Here is an 18,836-nt window from a genome sequence, read left to right as displayed (position 1 = left end):
CTATTCAGCTTTGATATTAATGAGTTTTTTGGGTTCATTGAGAACATGGTTGTTGTTCAATAATAAAATTAATCCTCAAAAATACAACTTGCCTAATAATTCTGCACTCCCTGTATAATATGGGTAGACTTGATGGGCCTTTTTGGTTCTTATCTACCGTCAAATTCTATGAGGTTCAAGTCCTCCTGCACATAGTGATTATGACAATAATTGTGTGAAATGTGTTGGGGAAGGAGAGCTGTGAGGATGACCAGAAGCTTTGGGTCAGAGAGAGGGGCTGAAACAATGAATGTGCAAGGAGGCGTTTGTGGGTGAACCAGACTCCAAACAGCATTTAAAGGGACATAATACTCATATGCTAAATCACATGAAATTGATGCAGCATAACTGTAAAAAGCTGACATGAAAATATCACCTGAGCATCTCTATGTAAAAAAATCAGCTCACAAGAGTAAGTGCTGTGTGAAGTTAGAATTCAACTACTGTCCATCAGATGGTTGAAAAGAAAAAACAAACGAGCCAATCAGCATCAGCAGTGCTGAGGTCTTGCTTTGCTTTACTGTGATCTCATGAAATTTCACTGAAATCTCTTGATTTCATAGTAAACTTCCTTAAAGGGACATAAAATGATTTAGAAAGAGCATGCAATTTTAAACAATTTTCAAATTTACTTCTATTATCTAATTTGCTTCATTCTTTTGATATCCTTTGTTGAAAAGCATATATAAATGGTCTCCGTAGCTGCATATGGCTGCCTTGTATGATTGGCTCACCCAAGTGCAGTGCTATTTCTTCAACAAAGGGTAGCTAAAGAATGAAGCAAATTAGAAGTAAATTGGAATGTTGTTTAAAACTATTCTCTATCTGAATCATGAAAGAAAAATGTTGTGTTCCTGTCCCTTTAAACTGAGTAGGGAAATAACATGATTGTGCCTGCACATGCCGGATGCACTATTTCTTGCAAGTCTTGGGACTAGCATCCTGATTGGCTGCTTTAAGTCCCTTTACAATGGGGTGTGGCTACTGAGGAAATTTTGAGGTAAAATATCTTCAGTTTTTACAGAGATGTTCAGGTGATATTTTCTAGCCAGCTTTATACAGCTGCGCTGCATCAATTTTAACTGCTTCAACATTTGGGTATCATCTCCCTTTAATTAGCATATGGAGATGACAGTCACTCTCTAGCAAGACATTTTGAGTACCCCAGAGATTAGGTTTGAGTGCAGTAAAAGTTGCCTTGGGAAGATCCTCTTAATCATGCACTGAGATGGTTGTTCTCTTCTTCACTGCCAGTGACTTAGACCTGCCCTTTCTTCTACCTCTTTCCACTTTTGTTTTCACCTATCACTTTTGTCTCTTTATTATTATATTTTGTATGGTCCTCTTCTGGTTACAAGCAAAATGTATCAATAAAAAGCCATTAAACTATAGCAGTAAGAACCAATTTGTTTTGTTTCATATATTTGACAGACTAAATGCACAAGTCGTCCTAGTACTACCGCAAGCTAGTACACTAGAATTCCTTTAGATGACATTAGGTATTCTCCCAAAAGCAAAATCAGACTTTTCACTTGCACATACGTTGCATGAAGTTGGGATCCTTTCTTCACTATCTGGTTTTGTCAAGTATAAAAGTCTGTTCTTGGTAACCTAGCTCTTAATCAAACAATAACAAAATACATTGGTACAAATGAGTGTTTTGTCGCTTTAGACATGCAAAACAAATGTAAGAATATTTATGTACCATATTGCTCTTATAAGCTACTAAACTTTGTAGCCAGCAGTAAATTTTATGAACTTTTATTTCCCATTTGATTATTATTCCAGTGGCTCAGTTTGGTAAAACTGTTCTTCTTTTCTTCTGTATCTTTTAAAAAAAAAATATATATATTTTTATTAAAGTGAAGGTAAACTTTGATAAATAAAAGCCTGTATTTTAAAAATACTATTAAAAACTGGGGCACTTTCATTCATCAAAGTTTACAAAGCAGCCGGTTTGATTAAAAACCTTTTTTTTCTTTTCACAGCTACAGCAGCTTCCCCCTCCTGGAAATCCTCTCTTCACACGTCAGCAATGACTAATCCGGCTTCCTTCAATCACGGCTTCCCCCCAGGGTAGTCATTACCTGAGGCCATGCTGTGATTGGAGGAAGCCGGATTAGTCATTGCTGACGTGTGAAGAGAGGATTTCCAGGAGGGGGAAGCTGCTGTAGCTGTGAAAAGAAAAAAAAGGTTTTTAATCAAACCGGCTGCTTTGTAAACTTTGATGAATGAAAGTGCCCCTGTTTTTAATAGTATTTTTTAAAAAACGGGCTTTCATTTATCAAAGTTTACCTTCACTTTAAGAATCTGTTTTCAGGATACAACAATGTTCAGACAATAAAAACACTGATATATGCAAACATGTGTATGCTAGTCTGAGGTACAGATTCTACATTTTCCTTATAACATAATACTATTATAAACGTATCAAGAGAAAAATTCATTGTTGTGACACACATAACGTATAAACAGTTTTGTCTCGATTAAACAGCGGAAATAAAAGTTATGAATTCTCCATTCAAGTATCGTTGAGTTTTGCCTGCTGTTATTACACTAATTTTAGGTCAATTAATATTAAACATTTTATTGAGTTGGCCTCTGCTTCACCCCCCCACAGGGGGCTGAAGTTTGGTGAAGTTTTTAATGTATTAATCCCACAACACCTGTATTTCGATGAAACCCTCTCTATTACCATTTTTAAATGAGCTATACTCCTCTAATTCAATCAGTTCTGTAACTTTGTTTCTCCACATTGCTAGATTACGAACTTCATGTGACTTCCAATTCTTAGCAATTAGGATTCTTGCGCTATTTGTAAAAATTTGAAAGAGTGGAATAAGGTATATGCTGGTAAGACGCACGGATTTGTTTAGCAGCCATATCTGAGGATCAGGAGGGAGAAGAGTGTAGAATATGCTACATTTCTTGACTGATACTATACCAGTAATGGTTGATTTGAGAGCACCAGTACCACATATGCCCCATTTCACTTCCCACGTGTCCACACCTCCAGCATCTATTGGTAGTAGTGGGAAACAATCGGTGCAATTGTCTAGGGGTCATGTACTAGCACATGTAGTATTTTATAGTTAAAGGGACAGTATACACTAATTTTCATATAACTGCATGTAATAGTCACTACTATAAAGAATAAGATGCACAGATACTGATATATAAATCCAGTATAAAACTGTTTAAAAACGTACTTAGAAGCTTTCAGTTTAGCTCTGTTGAAAAGGTAGGTGGAAAGCCCACTGCAAGTGGGAAATAAGACACCCCCCCTTCTTTTGCATATGAAAAGACCCTTTACACAAACAGGAGCAAGCTGGAGAAGGTAGCTGACGGTATTCAAATAAAACTTTGGGGCTTGGTTAGGAGTCTGAAAATCAGAGCAATGTTCTTTAAAAATAAGCAAAATTATACATTTTTTTAAAACACAAACTTTATGGGCTTTATAAATAGATCATCTACAAAACATTTATGCAAAGAAAAAATGAGTGTATAATGGCCCTTTAAGTTCTAAGATAGAAGCCGAGATGGATGACTTTTTTGTGTAAGAGAACATATTAAAGGATTACTTTCTGTTATAATTTTTAAGCTAAACAACTAACATATTAAAGTTAATAAACATTAATTAAAACCTACTGACCTATATTTTCTTCAAAACGAAGTTTCATAACGCTCTAAAAGTTATATCTTTTATTCGCCGATGATGTCACGTTATCCTGCCCACTATTTTCAGCACTGCATGTTCAAAATACTTAAACCAATAACTTTGTGTTTAAAGCGCCATTTTGAAACCTAGGTATTGTAAACGGATTGGTACAAAGCAAAGGATACCCACGGAGTGGGTTTGGAAAACAATTACATTTGCAGACAAGATTTCTGATATACGGTAGAGATATGTTAATGAAATGCTATTGATAAAAAGCGTATTTGGGGTAGTTAGTTAGTAACAGGCATAGAAAATATTTACTTACAGTGGCCCTTTAACTGCTGTTTGTGGGAGTATAATTATGCCTACTTCTCTTTCCCACATTTCTATTGAGTATGGTAAGTTCCCTGGGAGGGCTTGTGTAAGGATTTTGTATATGATTGATAGGGTGTGTTTAACTGGGCCCTTGGTTAGAGTTTTTGGATATTTATGGGAGAGCGGGTCATGTTACGGGACTGTTTGTGCATAGTTATGTAGTTGTGGGACCTCCTGTATAAGAACCAGTTCTGTGCCCAGCAGTGGCCCCTTTCTATTAGTTGATCTTGTGTGCAGATAGTATCATTTGCGGTTATGTGGTAAATTAGTGTGTCTTGGGACGGAAGTTCTAGGTTGTGTTGCCTCTCTAGTGTATGTAACGAAAAATATATATTGTTGGTTAGTGAGGTCAGGGTCCGGAACTTGAGGACAAACACAGGTTAATCTTGTTCGCTGAAACTCACTGAAATGTGGTTTCTTTTGTAATGGGATTTGTTATCAGCTTGGTTTCCTTTGAGAAGGACGGGCTCCAGCAGAAGCTTGCAAGCACCAAATCTTTATTAATGCTTTCCTCTAATATAACCCATCTCTTCTAGTCCATATGTATCCTCCAATCCAGTATCCTCTGTAAGAATATGGAGGTCCTATAGCCTTCTAAATTGGGAATTTCCCAGCCCACCTTGATTTTTATAAAGTGACGTGGTATTTTTTTATTAATTCTGGGTGGTTTTCTTTTCCATATATAGGAACTAAATAGTTGCTGGATCAGTGAGATATATTTAGGTTGTAGTGGGATTGGGAAGTGGCCTTGTTTTTAGCCTCAGTTCCTAATAGGTTACGTAATTTACTTCTTTTGTGTTCTATGCTTTCTAATAGGGAGGAGTTCTTGGGGTGAGCCTTGTGAATATCTTGTAGTTTGAGATCTACTAGTAGGGATTTTAGATATATTATTTTGTTTCGTTTTTGCTGCTTTAAGGGCAATAATCTCTCCCCCGATGACACATTTATGAGTGTTCCATATGTGTTGTATGTCAGTGTCTGGCGTGTTATTGATCTGAAAATTTTCAATTATGATTTTTTGTATTTGGGTAAGGGCTATTGGGTCTCTAAGCAAGGAGTCGTCTAGTTTCCATGCTATGTGTGTGACATGAGAGGTGGGACATTTGATCATACAGTTAATTTTAGCGTGATCAGGTAAGAGGGTGTATGTCTGTGTGATGAACGTGTGCTAGGCTTGTTACGTCAGTCCATAAATAATCTATTCTACTGTATGTCTGATGGGGTGGGAAAAGAATATAATATTTTGTGGTAGGATGATGTAACCTCCAAGCATCTTGGACTGCTAGTTGTGCAAGGGCAGATTTGATCAGCTTTAGTGACCTAGCCGACTCTGAGGAGGTACCTGCCGAGCAATCTATACTGGGATCTAGAGCTAGGTTAAAGTCACAACCAGTTATCAAGCTGCCTTTAGAGACTTCTAAGATTTATTTACAAAGATGATGGTAAAAGGGAGAAAGGTCTGTGTTGGGGGCGTAAAAATTTACTAATGTTATTGGTCTATGGTACAATATTTCTACCAAGATTATGTACTTTCCTTCTTTACCTTTGTGTATGGCTGTTTCACGAAAAGGTAGTTTTTTGTTAATTATTATGCACACCCCATTTCGTTTAGTAAAATGGGATGACAGATAAACTGAGCCAAATTTCTTGAGGGACGTTTTAGATTTGTGACCCCTCTTCAAGTGGGTCTTTTGGAGCAGTATTATGTCACTTTTATTCTTTTTAAATTCTTCTGGGGGATATTGAGACCCTTGACATTATGGGATATCATTTTTACATTTGATAAGTGTTATCCATACCTCGTCTGTATCTTTTTAACGTAATTTTGCCTTCTCAATACCTATATGCTGTACAGCCTAAAATATCTCAAGCTTATAGGCAGTATTTGTCTAAGGCAGGAGAGCTCAAACTATGAGCCACAGTCCATATCAGACCCTTCAACTGTATATGTGTGCCCCAAAGCAGAAGACATTCGTAATCCGTTATTGAAAAAGCACTTCCACATTTCTCATTAGGTAAATATGCATGGGTGTATGTATCAAATGTTCTAAATTTGAGTAGTATATAGAGTTCAATTGATAAACTAATTTCCAGTGTAAATTTGTAATAAAAAAAATGTAATTAGAATTTATTTTTATGGCTTTAGTGTAACTGCGAGTATATCCTGCCATTACACAATATGCGAGTGTCTTATCGTCTAATACAGATAATTACATTATTTCTTCTCTCTGGGCCTCTCCTGCTCTTTATTCTGGTTATACATTTTCTATTTTAAATTAAAAAAAAATATTCTTTATGGGAGCAATAACTTTTCCCCTAAATTTGTCATTATTTTATATTGTTCATCTCTCACATTATTAACTCTTTATCTTAAGAAAGTCTTAGCTACGAAGATCCTGCATGTGGCCTGTGTATGTTAAGAGAGGCGTTCAAGTCATGTTTTTTCTTTGCTGAAGTGCATACATGTATTACAGGTTTCCTTTTTATTCTGAAAACAGTTTTCTCTGTGCTGAAAATTAAACATCTCTTGTTCTTGTGGCTATGGGGCAATTTACCGTCCAGCAACAGAGCTAGGGGTGCATTCATTTTCAGCCAGTGCACTGTTTTAGTAGAAACATTACATGCTTTAACTCAGAGTATGTAATTTCAGCACTAGTGACCTTGCAACTGTGTGCTTAAAGGGACACTGTACCCAATTTTTTTTCTTTTGTAATTCAGAAAGAGCATGCAATTTTAAGCAACTTTCTAATTTACTCCTAGTATCAATTTTTCTTTGTTCTCTTGCTATCATTATTTGAAAAAGAAGGCATCTAAGTTTTTTTTATTTCAGTACTCTGGACAGCACTTTTTTTTATTGGTGGATGAATTTATCCACCAATCAGCAAGGACAACCCAGGTTGTTCACCAAAAATGGGCCGGCATCTAAACTTACATTCTTGCATTTCAAATAAAGATACCAAGAGAATGAAGAAAATTTAATAATAGGAGTAAATTAGAAAGTTGCTTAAAATTTCATGCTCAATCTGAATCACAAAAGAAAAATTTTGGGTACAGTGTCCCTTTAACCTCTGCCAAGGTGTTAAACACATGGTTCTGAGCGGCCACAAATCTTGTGCAAAAAAAAGTATGCAGACAGTCTCCAAAAATAAAACTATTCTTCCACAGACATGGCGCGATAGAGCTCATGCATCGAGACAGGTTGCGAAGTTGTCTGAGGGGCCACAGCCAGTGACCCACTCTGCAGTGGTACTTGTATGACCAAGCTGTGCAACTGCCGATATGCTCACCAGCAGTTCTCTGAGGTTCCTGAGCAGTTCTTTAAAGGGATACAAAGGTCAAAATGGAAATGTGCATGAATGCATTGTTTGCAATATACAATTAGCTAAATTGCTTCTAGTAAAAGTTATTACTATTTCAGTGGCCTATGGACATATGCTATGTATGACTAGAGGGACCAGGCTGGTGTGTATTGCGTCGGTGAAGATTTCATTTATATCATACATTCCACTGCTGACTTTGAGAAGGCACGGTGTTTGAATGCTAGTGCACAGGGCACTCACAGCATATGTGCATATGCAGCTAAAAAAAAAAGAAAGTAATAACTTACTATAAGCATTTGTGCTAATAGAAGTACATTGCAAACATGATTTTATTTTAAATTTAAATCCACATATCAGTTTTGACCTTTCTATCCCTTAATTGTGTTTAACCCCTTTAGCTAGTGCTAAAATGACATGCTCAAACAAATTAGTGTCATTGTCCCAGTATAATAACCCTTTAAAACTTCACCTAAGAAGAAATATATGTTATCACATTTAGTACCCTTTCACATGGATGTTTTGAATGTTATATCCTTTTAAAATGGATTAAAATAGTGACTCTTCCATTTCTTTGTTATATGAATATATTCCAGACAGTTCTTGTACCCCCAGATGATTCCTTTACCAATATATATTTTTTTAAATTAAACCATTATTATACACACTTTACAGAGTCACACGCCCCTTTAAGAGCTTCCTTCTGACTAAAAACGTTTTTTTTTTATACTGAAAACGTAAATGTCCTTCAAAAAAACAAAGCAACTGTTAGTTTCCATCCAGCCTCGTATGTGATCAGCAAGGAGGGCACAGACTGGAACGACCCATACAATATTGTCACAGCTCAGTCACCAAGCACTAACGCCGGCTCCCCTATTGCTGGCACAGAGTAGCAGACGATGAATGTTCTCTCAGCAAGGAAACCAATTACACCTGCAGACAGCAGCAGCAGTCACTTAAGCAACTTGAATTTTTTAAGGTATTTGTGCACCTCCTCCTTGGGATACGGCCTAATAGCAATACAAGTTGGTATGTTCTCTGGCTGCTCAATCCACAGTTTGTGATCTATGTTTGCTTGTTTCAAAGTTTCCGCTAGGGTGGTCAATGTTGCTTCATCGGAAACCTAGACAGAACAAATTAACATTAGTGAATTACAACATAAAGTTACACCCCCCTAATCCAACACTTCAGTTTAAATAATGGCTTAAAAGTACATCCCAGCCAAAACTGCAATACACACGGATGCATTTCAGTTTTAAATAGAAGTATTTTTGCCATGTAAATGTATTAGCAAAAATGCTTCTAATAAAAGTTATAGCTTTTTCAAGAGTGTACTTAAAGGATTACTTTCTGTTATAATATTTAAGCTAAACAACTAACATATTAAAGTTAATAAACATTAATTAAAACCTACTGACCTATATTTTCTCCAAAACGAAGTTTCATAACGTTCTAAAAGTTATATTTTTTATTCGCCGATGATGTCAAGTTATCCTGCCCACTATTTTCAGCACTGAGTGTTCAAAATACTTAAACCAATAACTTTGTGTTTAAAGCGCCATTTTGAAACCTAGGTATTGTAAACGGATTGGTACAGAGCAAAGGATACCCACAGAGTGGGTTTGGAAAACAATTAAATTTGCAGACAAGATTTCTGATATACGGTAGAGATATGTTAATGAAATGCTATTGATAAAAAGCGTATTTGGGGTAGTTAGTTAGTAACAGGCATAGAAAATATTTACTTACAGTGGCCCTTTAAGTATGCTCTGTGCACCAGCATTTTAAATACAGCATTTGCCCAGAAAGGCTAAGGTGCTTGTGTCTGGTAATGACTCCATTTGCATTATTGCACACGTTACAAGCTCCACTGACGCTCTGAGCAGCTGCAGTATTTAAAATTCTGGTGCGCTGAGAATATCTGTGTATGCTTCATGTGCATTGTGCAGAGAAAAAAAATGCTAACACTAAAACAGTGATAACGTTTGCCAATATATGTATATTGTAAGTATGTTTCTATTCAAAAGATGCAATTGGTCTATTTGCATTTCAAGTTTGACCAGAATGTCCCTTTAAAAAGGGACACTAAGCCCCAATTTTTTCTTTCATGATTCAGACAGAGCAGCAATTTTAAGCAACTTTCTAATTTACTCCTATTATCAAATTTTTCTTCGTTCTCTTGCTATCTTTAGTTAAAAAGCAGGAATGTGATGCATAGGAGCCGTCCCCATTTTTGGTTGAGAACCTGGGTTATGCTTGCTTATTGGTGGGTAAATGTAAGCCTCCAATAAGCAAGCCCTATCCATGGTGCTGAACCTAAAATGGGCTGGCTGCTAAGATTTACATTCCTGCTTTTAAAATAAAGATAGCAAGAGAACGAAGAAAAATTGATAATTTAGAAAGTTGCTTAAAAATTCATGCTCTATCTGAATCATGAAAGAAATAAAAATTAGGTTCAGTGTCCCTTTAAGCTTAAAAGTACATAAAATGAACATATGCAATTGTGACTTTTTTCTCAATGCATTAACACGTTTGCTGCATTTAGTTTTTTTATTAGCCAGACTCCACCCACCATTTGCCTTATTTGGAGGAGCCAATGTGGGCAAGCCACTGTCAAAGTTGGTATAAAATGCATTGTTTTGCAGTTGTTATTTAATAAAGCCAATTACAGAAATATATTGTAGCAGAGTTAGCCTTGAGAAGTCAGTAAGGTGCATTTCAAGTTCTGAGAATTAGAAAATCCTCAGTTTTTAGAACTACATAAAAAGGGGGCAACATATTGAAAATATAATGCAAATTTGTTCATAACTAAACATTTTATATAAATATCTCAAGGTGTTTAAAAGGATTAACGCTCCATATGCTCAATGATTTTGGTGATATTTACAACTTCTGGCCGACCCACTTAATTTAAAGCAGAGGGGGAAAAAATAAAGTGTAATAATAAAAATGCTTTGAGGTACTATGTACTGGTTTAGAGCGGCAACAACTAATCGTCATAATCGATAATGAAAATAGTCGTCAACGAATCTCATAATCGATTAGTTGGTTTTTCAACCTTTATAAGTATATATTCGTTATTTTTAGACCAGACTAGATATTAACCCTAACCTTATAGCTGGTTATTTACCATTGCATATAGATATTCAAGATATTTTTATGTTAGAATGAAGTCAAGGGTTACTTTATTGAGAGGCCCCTTGCCAAGGTAGAAAACACTTAGCATTGGTGAAGAGCTAACAAAGATAAATATCCCACTTTGGTGAAATTGGCCAAACCCTACTTATACACCTCAACAGCCTTTTCTCTGCTGCAGGAAATATGCTGCAAACAGAGAACCAGCCTTAGCCAGAAGCATGTGGGCATGTTGAGATTTTTGCATTTCAATGCAAAGTTTCTGAAAGAGTGAATAACAGAATGTTATTAACAGTGATAGGCTAACTTTTATAGTTCTACCTCTTTTCAAACAGTTTGGGGTTTTGTTTTGTTTAATTATAAAACTGTGCTCTGCTGCTTAAAAATTGAAGAAACGTTTGTCTTAATGTAAAGTTTTAGTCTGAAGTTTACATTTGTAACACTCCTTATGTGGATTTTATTTATAACATAGAAAACTATTATTGATTCTCTTTTTATCAGATTAATCGAAAAAATAATCGGCCAATTAATCAATTATGAAAATAATCGTTAGTTGCAGCCCTATACTGGTTGAGAATCTCTACTGATTTTTCATGCATAAAAACAAGAATATGAGGTCATTAGTATTGTACAAGGTCTGGTCTTCCTATCACGTAGCTGTGTTAGAGCACCCCCTAACATGGAGCACTGTCTAGTAGTCTGTGGATGTTACTATTATAGTTCATCTACTATAATGTATGACAGAGGTGGCACAACACACATGATAAACACAAAGGTAAATGGGCAATTAAGAGATTGAATCAGTGATGTGTGCGTGTGACAGGCAGCTGAGAGGTAAAATAATGTTCTTGTCAGTAATGTATACATTATGAAATATCCAAGGAATGAGTACTGTATTTGTGTCCGTCTCAATTTGTAATGGATTTAGACTGAAAACAAAATAAAATACAAATTTCTACTGAAATGTAGACAACCTAGAGAAATAAAAAGGATTGCTTCTGTGCAAACATAAGATGCCCATCTCCTGCTGAAGTAAAATATGGTGAGGTAGTGAGCCCCAAGGCAGAACATGTGATCTGAGATGTCATCGCAGAAAATGCAGTATGTCTGCAGAAAGAACAGCACACATGCAGGAACTGTTACTGCTTTAACTTTGCAGCGCTGCTCCACATCAGGTTGATCACTTCAAAAAGAGCTTTGCTCTGGCAGCACTGTATAAGTTTCCCTTAACACAGCGCATCCACAGCAAAGTGCTGTTTGAAGTGAAAAGTCAGATATGCAGTATTGACTGGCTCACAGCCCCCTAACTTTTCCCAGTCTGCAAAGCTGTGTTTTCTAAATGACATTCTTATGAGCAATGCAACTTTTTATTACTACATTTCTATGTTGGAACAAGAGAAAAATAAATTTATTCAAGAGACATTTTACAATTAATATTTTTTTTGTCTGCAGCTAATTTGCAATCCAATTTTCAACTGCTGCAATATATTATAAAACTTTTACAATTGCTTTATTCTCCAGTTAATCAACACATTGCAACTGAACTGGTGCTTTAGCGTTACTGCCCAATTTAAAATTGAGTTTTATTTAAAAATAACCTGCAGAAAATGTTTCCATTAAAAAAATCTCATCGCAGAAAGTGGGAAAAAAAAGGTTCTGTCTCTGGGGTAATGTGCAAGCATAATAAACAGGGGAAATAACCATGTCAGAAAAAAGAGCAGTTCTTGTAACACTATCTTGCTACATAAAATAATAATGATGAATATGACTAATATATATTTTAGTAGCATAAATGGAAAAAACTGATGCACAGTATAGTAAAAATGGCTCGCCACATCCTTGCAAAGGTTATCCATGCAAACAGTGCAGCTTCCTTCTGCATTGAGCCCTCAAATGTAATTTAATATCTCACATAACAGGGCTGGACTGACCTACCTCGCTTATGAACAGTGTTCTATAAAACAGGATTCCCCTTAATGGGTTTCCAATGAATTGTTATTCTAGCTGAAAAGTATTAAATTAATGGCAAATTGCTCCTTTAGGTTTGTTTTTGAATATGAACTAGCTAGTTTTGCTCTTTGAAACCACAACCAATGGGTTGTGCTTGCAGGGCTATCAGTTTTATTTGCATTAATAACTTTTCATAAACACACAAAGCCTCCTTAAAGGGACAGTCTTGTCAAAATTAAACTTTCATGATTCAGATAGAGCATGCAATTGTATACAACTTTCCAATTTACTTTTATCATTAAATTTGCTTTGTTTCCTTGGTGGTATTTTTGAAAAGCTAAATCCAGGTCAGCTCAAACTGATTTCTAAACCGTTGAAAACCGCCCCCTAGCTGTGAAAGTTTTTTACAGTTAGACAGTACTAGTTCTTGTGTGTCATATAGATAAACATTGCGCTCACTCCCGTGGAGTTATTTAGGAGTCTGCACTTATTGGCTAAACTGCATGTCTGTCAAAAGCACTGAGATAAGGGGAGAGTCTGCAGAGGCTTAGATACAAGGCAATCACAGAGGTAAAAAGTATATAAATATAAACGTGTTGGTTATGCAAGACTGGGGAATGGGTAATAAAGGGATTATCTATCTTTTAAAACAAAAATTCTGGTCTAGACTGTCCCTTTAAAGGGGCAGTAAAGTCATAATTAGACATTCATGATTTAGACAGAGCATACCATTTTAAACAACTTTGTAATTTACTTCTATTATTTAATTTGCTTCCTTCTCTTGTTATCCTTTGCTGAAAGGTTTATCTTGGTAAGCTCAGGAGCAGTAAAGAACCTAGGTTCTAGTTGCATATAAATACCGATTCTCCACCTAACAGGAGAACAAGGTAGGGAAGCAGCGGTCTGATGACCGCAGCTTGATAAATTGTGACTGCAGGTTCTGGTAGCTACAGTTTTAAAAGTGTTGCCAGGGACCAAAGATACAGTTCAAATAAATATATATATATATATATATATATATATACACATACAGGTGACCTTCGTTTTACACCGTTTCAGAATAACAACCTTTTTTCCAGTCATGTGACTGCTACTGAAAAGCATTGAGAAGCAGTGCATTTATTAAAATAGCCAGTAGGTGGAGCTGTCCGTTTTTGTTGCAGCAAAGCCAAGCAAGCTGAAATTAATCCGTTTAACCAGACCTGAGCTATGGAGCAGATTTCAAAGGCACAAGATCTTCCTGTCTATAAATCAGTTCAGATTGGAATGCATAGAAAGATCTGTTTGCAGAAAAATGCAAGTTAAGTCTGTGTTGTGTGATTATTTTATTAGGTTTATAATGCTGTTTAGCAAATGTTTTTGTTCATTTAACTTAGTTTAATTATATATTCTGTGTTGTGTGATTATTTTATTAGGTTTATAATACTGTTTAGCATTTAAAGTCTTCATTTCAAAGCTTTAAAAATAATGTATTAGGTGTCACTTATGACAATTTTGAGAGGGGCCTGGAACCTAACTCCCTCACTTCCCATTGACTTACATTATAAACTGGGTTTCAATTTACAACCATTCCTTCTGGAACCTAACCCGGCATAAACTGAGGGCTACCTGTATATATATATATATATATATATATATATATATATATATATATATACTCACACACACACTACCGGGGCATCCTCAGCTTTCTGTTTTAACAAGGATCTAAACTTAGGTTTTTTACAAAGCATAAAATATAATTGACATATTATTACTGAAGTGTCTATATACTGTCCCATACATTGCTCATTTACGATAGATATTAAATGGTAATGAAGCGGACTCATTGATGTTCCTATACTGCATCTCTTTATACGGGTCTAGCCATAAGAGCATATGGTTGAACAGAGAAATAATTGCAAAAGGCAGAGGCGAGCCAGCTCACCTCCAGCACCACCTTGTGCATGCTCCCCAGCTCCTGCAGGTAGGCCTGGGTGTGCGGGTGCTGATAATACAAGTGAATGACAGCCGTGGCAGCGTGACAAGCCTGAGCCACCAAGGCTCCTAGTGGCCACCCCATCCCGGAACGCAGGTCCCCACGAAGCACCACATACTGTACCAACGCCGCGGCCATCTTTACTAGTTGGCAATCAATAACGTAACCAAAAAAATACAACCAATCACAGAGAACGTTTTGAACGTTATTCATAACGTGTTTGCATCAGAGATCGATTATTGGACGAATCTAGAGAACGTCGTGAAACACTTTGGTTTACGACCCCTCTTCCTGTTTCATGGCGTCACGTTGCCTAGCAACTGTCTAACGCTCTTAGTATTTCCGTGAGAGATACATTTTGGGCGGGAGTCTTAAACGTTAGTTAAGGTGAGGCAGATACCCGTTTATCCTTTGGTTTCATTATCTGCTGTTGTAAATGCCACTGCCAGGTTAAAGTGATATTTCCGTGTGTCACCAACCATTACTAGAATAGGGATGTACTAAAAGGAATGGCAAAATGTAAGGCGCATAGACATTTGGGGTACATATCTGGTAAATATCTATGTGATAGTCTCACAGTTTTGTTTCTATAGCACTTTTATCTTTACATCTCATAAAGTCTATGGGCATTACATTTTGTCATTTACCCTTGTCATTCCTTTTAGTATGTCCCCTCTAACAGATTTGTTTTATTTATAGTCGCTGAAAACATATATACTGTGACTAAGTATAGGGAGATTATTAAATAGATATAATGATGTATTCAAAACAAGTATTAGCCTGATAATAATAAAGTTTTTTTTAATATACACTAGATATGATGTATTTAAAGCAAAGATTAGCCTGATATAGCATTTTTAATCCATTCATGCCTTTAAGACATTCTATGCCATCCTAACAGTGCTGTGGTTTAACGCTGTTAGGACGTCATGAAACTTCCTACCGTATGGTGCGTCCTGTAGATTTAATTTTTATAGCAAGTGTTTAATCACTTGCACCCGACATGAAAGAGTTGAGCAAAGATTAACCTGATAATAAAGTTGTTTTTTTTAAACTATTAACATATTGAATAAATAAATGTGATGTTTTAGTTTCTATAAAATAATGGGCACCACCATGTTAAAACTTAGGTTTTCCTTATCTAATATTTTGCTGGGGACAGTTATGGACATGTAAAGTGACATTCTCAAACAATGACTTTGTGAAAAATAATCAGTGTTAAAGTAATTTTATTTATTAGGATTTAGGTTCCTTTAAAGGGACACTGTTAGCAAAATTTAACTATGCAGGTTATGATCTAACTACCCTAAGTAAGCATGTTCTCAATAGCATCTCATTATGATATGTTTACCGTATAGCCGGAATCTTCTTTTATACATTTCTTACTTTCCAAACCCACTTTGTGGGTATCCTTTGCTCCTGTCCAATCCTGACTGACAGCTCAGGTTGGAATATGGCGCCTAAAATTCGCTCTGCGCATGCGCAAGATTGCACAACGTCACTCCCTGAAAGACTGCCTGGAATTTCAATCTAGCTGAGGGTAATTTCGGCTGTAATAGTTGAAAATGCGCATGCGCTATTTCGTTAGATTTTATGCGAATGAGGACTAATTAGTCTGATAATGATATGCATAAACACAAAATATGATTGGTTAGAGTTTTCAAATACGTAGTGCCGAAAATTGGGGGCTGGATATTATGACGTAATCGTCCAAAAATAAAGATGCTTTATCTAACGTTATGCAGCTTCGTTTTTCAACATTTTATAGGTCAGTAAGTTTTACTTTATACGTCATACTTATTATATGTGGTTTCTTTATACTAAAAATAGTAAAAGTTAGTAATCCTTTATCATTACTATATTCTATACAGCCATTGTTTACACACATATGTTTTTAAGTGTCCTAAAGAGGCTCAGGAACTGCAATGAACTACTTGGAGCTAGCTGCTGATTGATGGCTACATATATATACCTCTTGTCATTGGCTCAACCGGTGTTCAGCTTACTCCCAGTAGTGCATTGTTGCTCCTACAACAAAGGATACAATGAGAATAAAGCTAACTTTGTAATAGAAGTAAATTGGAAAGTTGATTTAAATAGTATGCTCTATCTGAACAATGAGAGAGAAAAAATGTGAGTTTTATGGACTTTGCCAAACTCTGCTATACATTTTAGTGGCCTGAATATGACCGTAGATATGTAAGGGCATTGATTTTTCCAGTTATTTGTTTTTTTTTTTAGTCTAACTAAGTCCTATTTATCCCTGACTTTCAGCCCCTCTTACTCATGTCACTCCACACACTAGCTGCTATCTGTAATATATTTTGTAGATTAAAACAAACTAAAGCCCTTCTAAGATGTTAGTGAGGAAGTAAATGTGTACAGGAGATGCATAAAAGAATGCTTAATTACTGAAGAGTATTATTTATTAATTATCATAAACAATCCTGGATGGAATTCCAGATAATACAATTAAAACATATTAAAAAAAAAAAAAAAAAAAGTAAAACACAATATGTAATAAATCAATATATAGGTCACATCTATCTAAAAAAAAAAAAAAATAGTGGTGGTGTTCTGGGAAAACGGCAAACTTGTGAAATTAGCGAACCACGTAACTTCCTGTGACGTGGCATATCAGCTGTTTCACAAATTTTGGCCATAATGCGCATGCATTGCAGCGTCATTACATTCCTGCCCGCACACGTCATTGCTACACTTTCGAGACCCATGAAATTCCTGGACCCTTTGTACAGCGCATGCGCGCAATTTTGAATCCTGTCAATACTTCACCCGCTTTGCCATACAATTATACGCATCCCCTTTACAGAGACATTAAAACGGAGCTCCTGTCCACTTATTATAGTAAAACTATCTATGACCAAGCAAACAGTTTTGAAAAATAAAATAAGTTGTTTTTATATAAAATATGTTTCTATTTCATTTGTTTAATGTCACTGTAAAGGGGATGTGTATGATTGTATGGCAAAGCGGGCAAGCAAACAGTTTTGTGTGCGGGCAAGAATGTAATGACGCTGCAACGCATTCACATTACGGCCAAAATTTGTGAAACAGCTGATGCCTCGTTACAGAAAGTGACGTGGTTTGCTAATTTCACAAGTTCGCCGTTTTCCCAGAACACTATTGTATTTTATTGCACCATTTGAGGCTGTTATTTTTACAGTTTTTTTCAGTAGATAACTTACAGGTCTATAGAAAAATCACTGATTGTAATGATCTCTGCTTCTTTCTGTGGAGTCTTTTGAAAATAACCATCTGGGACTTGTTTTTTCTATACCCTAGAACATTACATAGAGACTGTAGTGCCGGCACTATATATTATTTTTTAGTAGATGTGACTTATCTATTGATTTATTACATGTTGTTTTTTATGTGTTTCAATTGTATCATCTGGGGTTCCATCCAGGATTGTTTATATTAATGATTAAGTAATATTTATTTTATGAACGTCCTATAAATATTTTGTTTCTGGATACTTGTTACCCCAGATTTAGGGTAAAGAGGTATATAGGATCTGTTTGTACTTGTTTTTAACTGTCATTTCAGGAATTCTAATACTTATTTGTTAGTGAGGATGTAGTCTGACATAGCTCTACTACATTGCGTGTTTTGTGTATCCATTTTTTATAGCACATTGGCTTCCAGCAGCAGAGAAGATGACTTGTGAATAATAAACACACAAACAAAAGCCGCACACATGGAGGAAGTCCAGACACGATTTAGAGAAGGTGATGCTCAAGTTTTCCGTTTTATACAAACTGCTTATTTCATGTGGAAGATATATTTAATTATCTAAGACCTTTCTCTATTTACTTTTTATATCAAAGGAGTATTATCCCATCTAGAACAGCTGGAGTCATTGTCACATAATTTATCCGTGAAACAAGAGCAGAAACGGCAAGAACATGAAGCACTTGACAAGATGAGGGAGACCATTTTGAAACTACGGCTACAAAGGGATGAACTCAAGGCGAAAGTTTCACAACAGAAACAACAGGTTAGTTGCTGTTTGTCACAAAAGGGCAGAAACCATTAAAGAACTGTGCTCAATCTCTAATTACTATCTAACACGCATCCCACAAATCCCCCCCCTTGCCCCAAACCCCTTAATTGGATTTTTCATAACGTAACCTTATATTTCAGATCATATGAGGTTCAGAATAGTTTTCAAATTGTGTGGTAAAGGGACAGTAAAGTAAAAAAATGTAATTGAACTTTTTGTTTTGTGTTCATTTAAATCTATTTGGGGCTTCCAATGTGTAGTATAAGTGCGCAGACACTTCTGTACTTCCTGAGTGTGTATACATAGTCATCTGCTGCAATACTGCACTCTATTATTATACATGCACCCTGGGGTTAGGTT

The 18,836-nt window shown here is 36.0% G+C and overlaps 2 protein-coding genes across 2 annotated transcripts in view; one reads left to right on the top strand and one right to left on the bottom strand.

Annotated features, from left to right (window-relative positions):
• Positions 1-7,958: 7,958 nt before the first annotated feature.
• Positions 7,959-14,598, bottom strand: PTRHD1 (peptidyl-tRNA hydrolase domain containing 1). Its single transcript, XM_053709518.1, has 2 exons — positions 14,402-14,598; positions 7,959-8,512 (listed from the first exon to the last, which is right to left on the bottom strand). The coding sequence occupies exons 1-2, from the start codon at positions 14,588-14,590 to the stop codon at positions 8,342-8,344; spliced, it is 360 nt and encodes a 119-aa protein (XP_053565493.1). The 5' UTR covers positions 14,591-14,598; the 3' UTR covers positions 7,959-8,341.
• Positions 14,599-14,780: 182 nt separating this feature from the next.
• The window catches only part of CENPO (centromere protein O), a 31,329-nt gene continuing 27,273 nt past the window's right edge, over positions 14,781-18,836 (top strand). Inside the window, exons 1-3 of the mRNA XM_053708913.1 lie at positions 14,781-14,839; positions 18,104-18,201; positions 18,301-18,470. Of these exons, the coding sequence (XP_053564888.1) occupies positions 18,171-18,201; positions 18,301-18,470 (201 nt within the window). The 5' untranslated portion in view covers positions 14,781-14,839; positions 18,104-18,170. The remainder of the gene's footprint in view (positions 14,840-18,103; positions 18,202-18,300; positions 18,471-18,836) is intronic.

Source organism: Bombina bombina, chromosome 4 (assembly GCF_027579735.1).
Source record: "Bombina bombina isolate aBomBom1 chromosome 4, aBomBom1.pri, whole genome shotgun sequence".
Lineage (NCBI taxonomy): Eukaryota > Metazoa > Chordata > Amphibia > Anura > Bombinatoridae > Bombina > Bombina bombina.
This window is presented reverse-complemented; position numbering and strand designations above follow the sequence as displayed.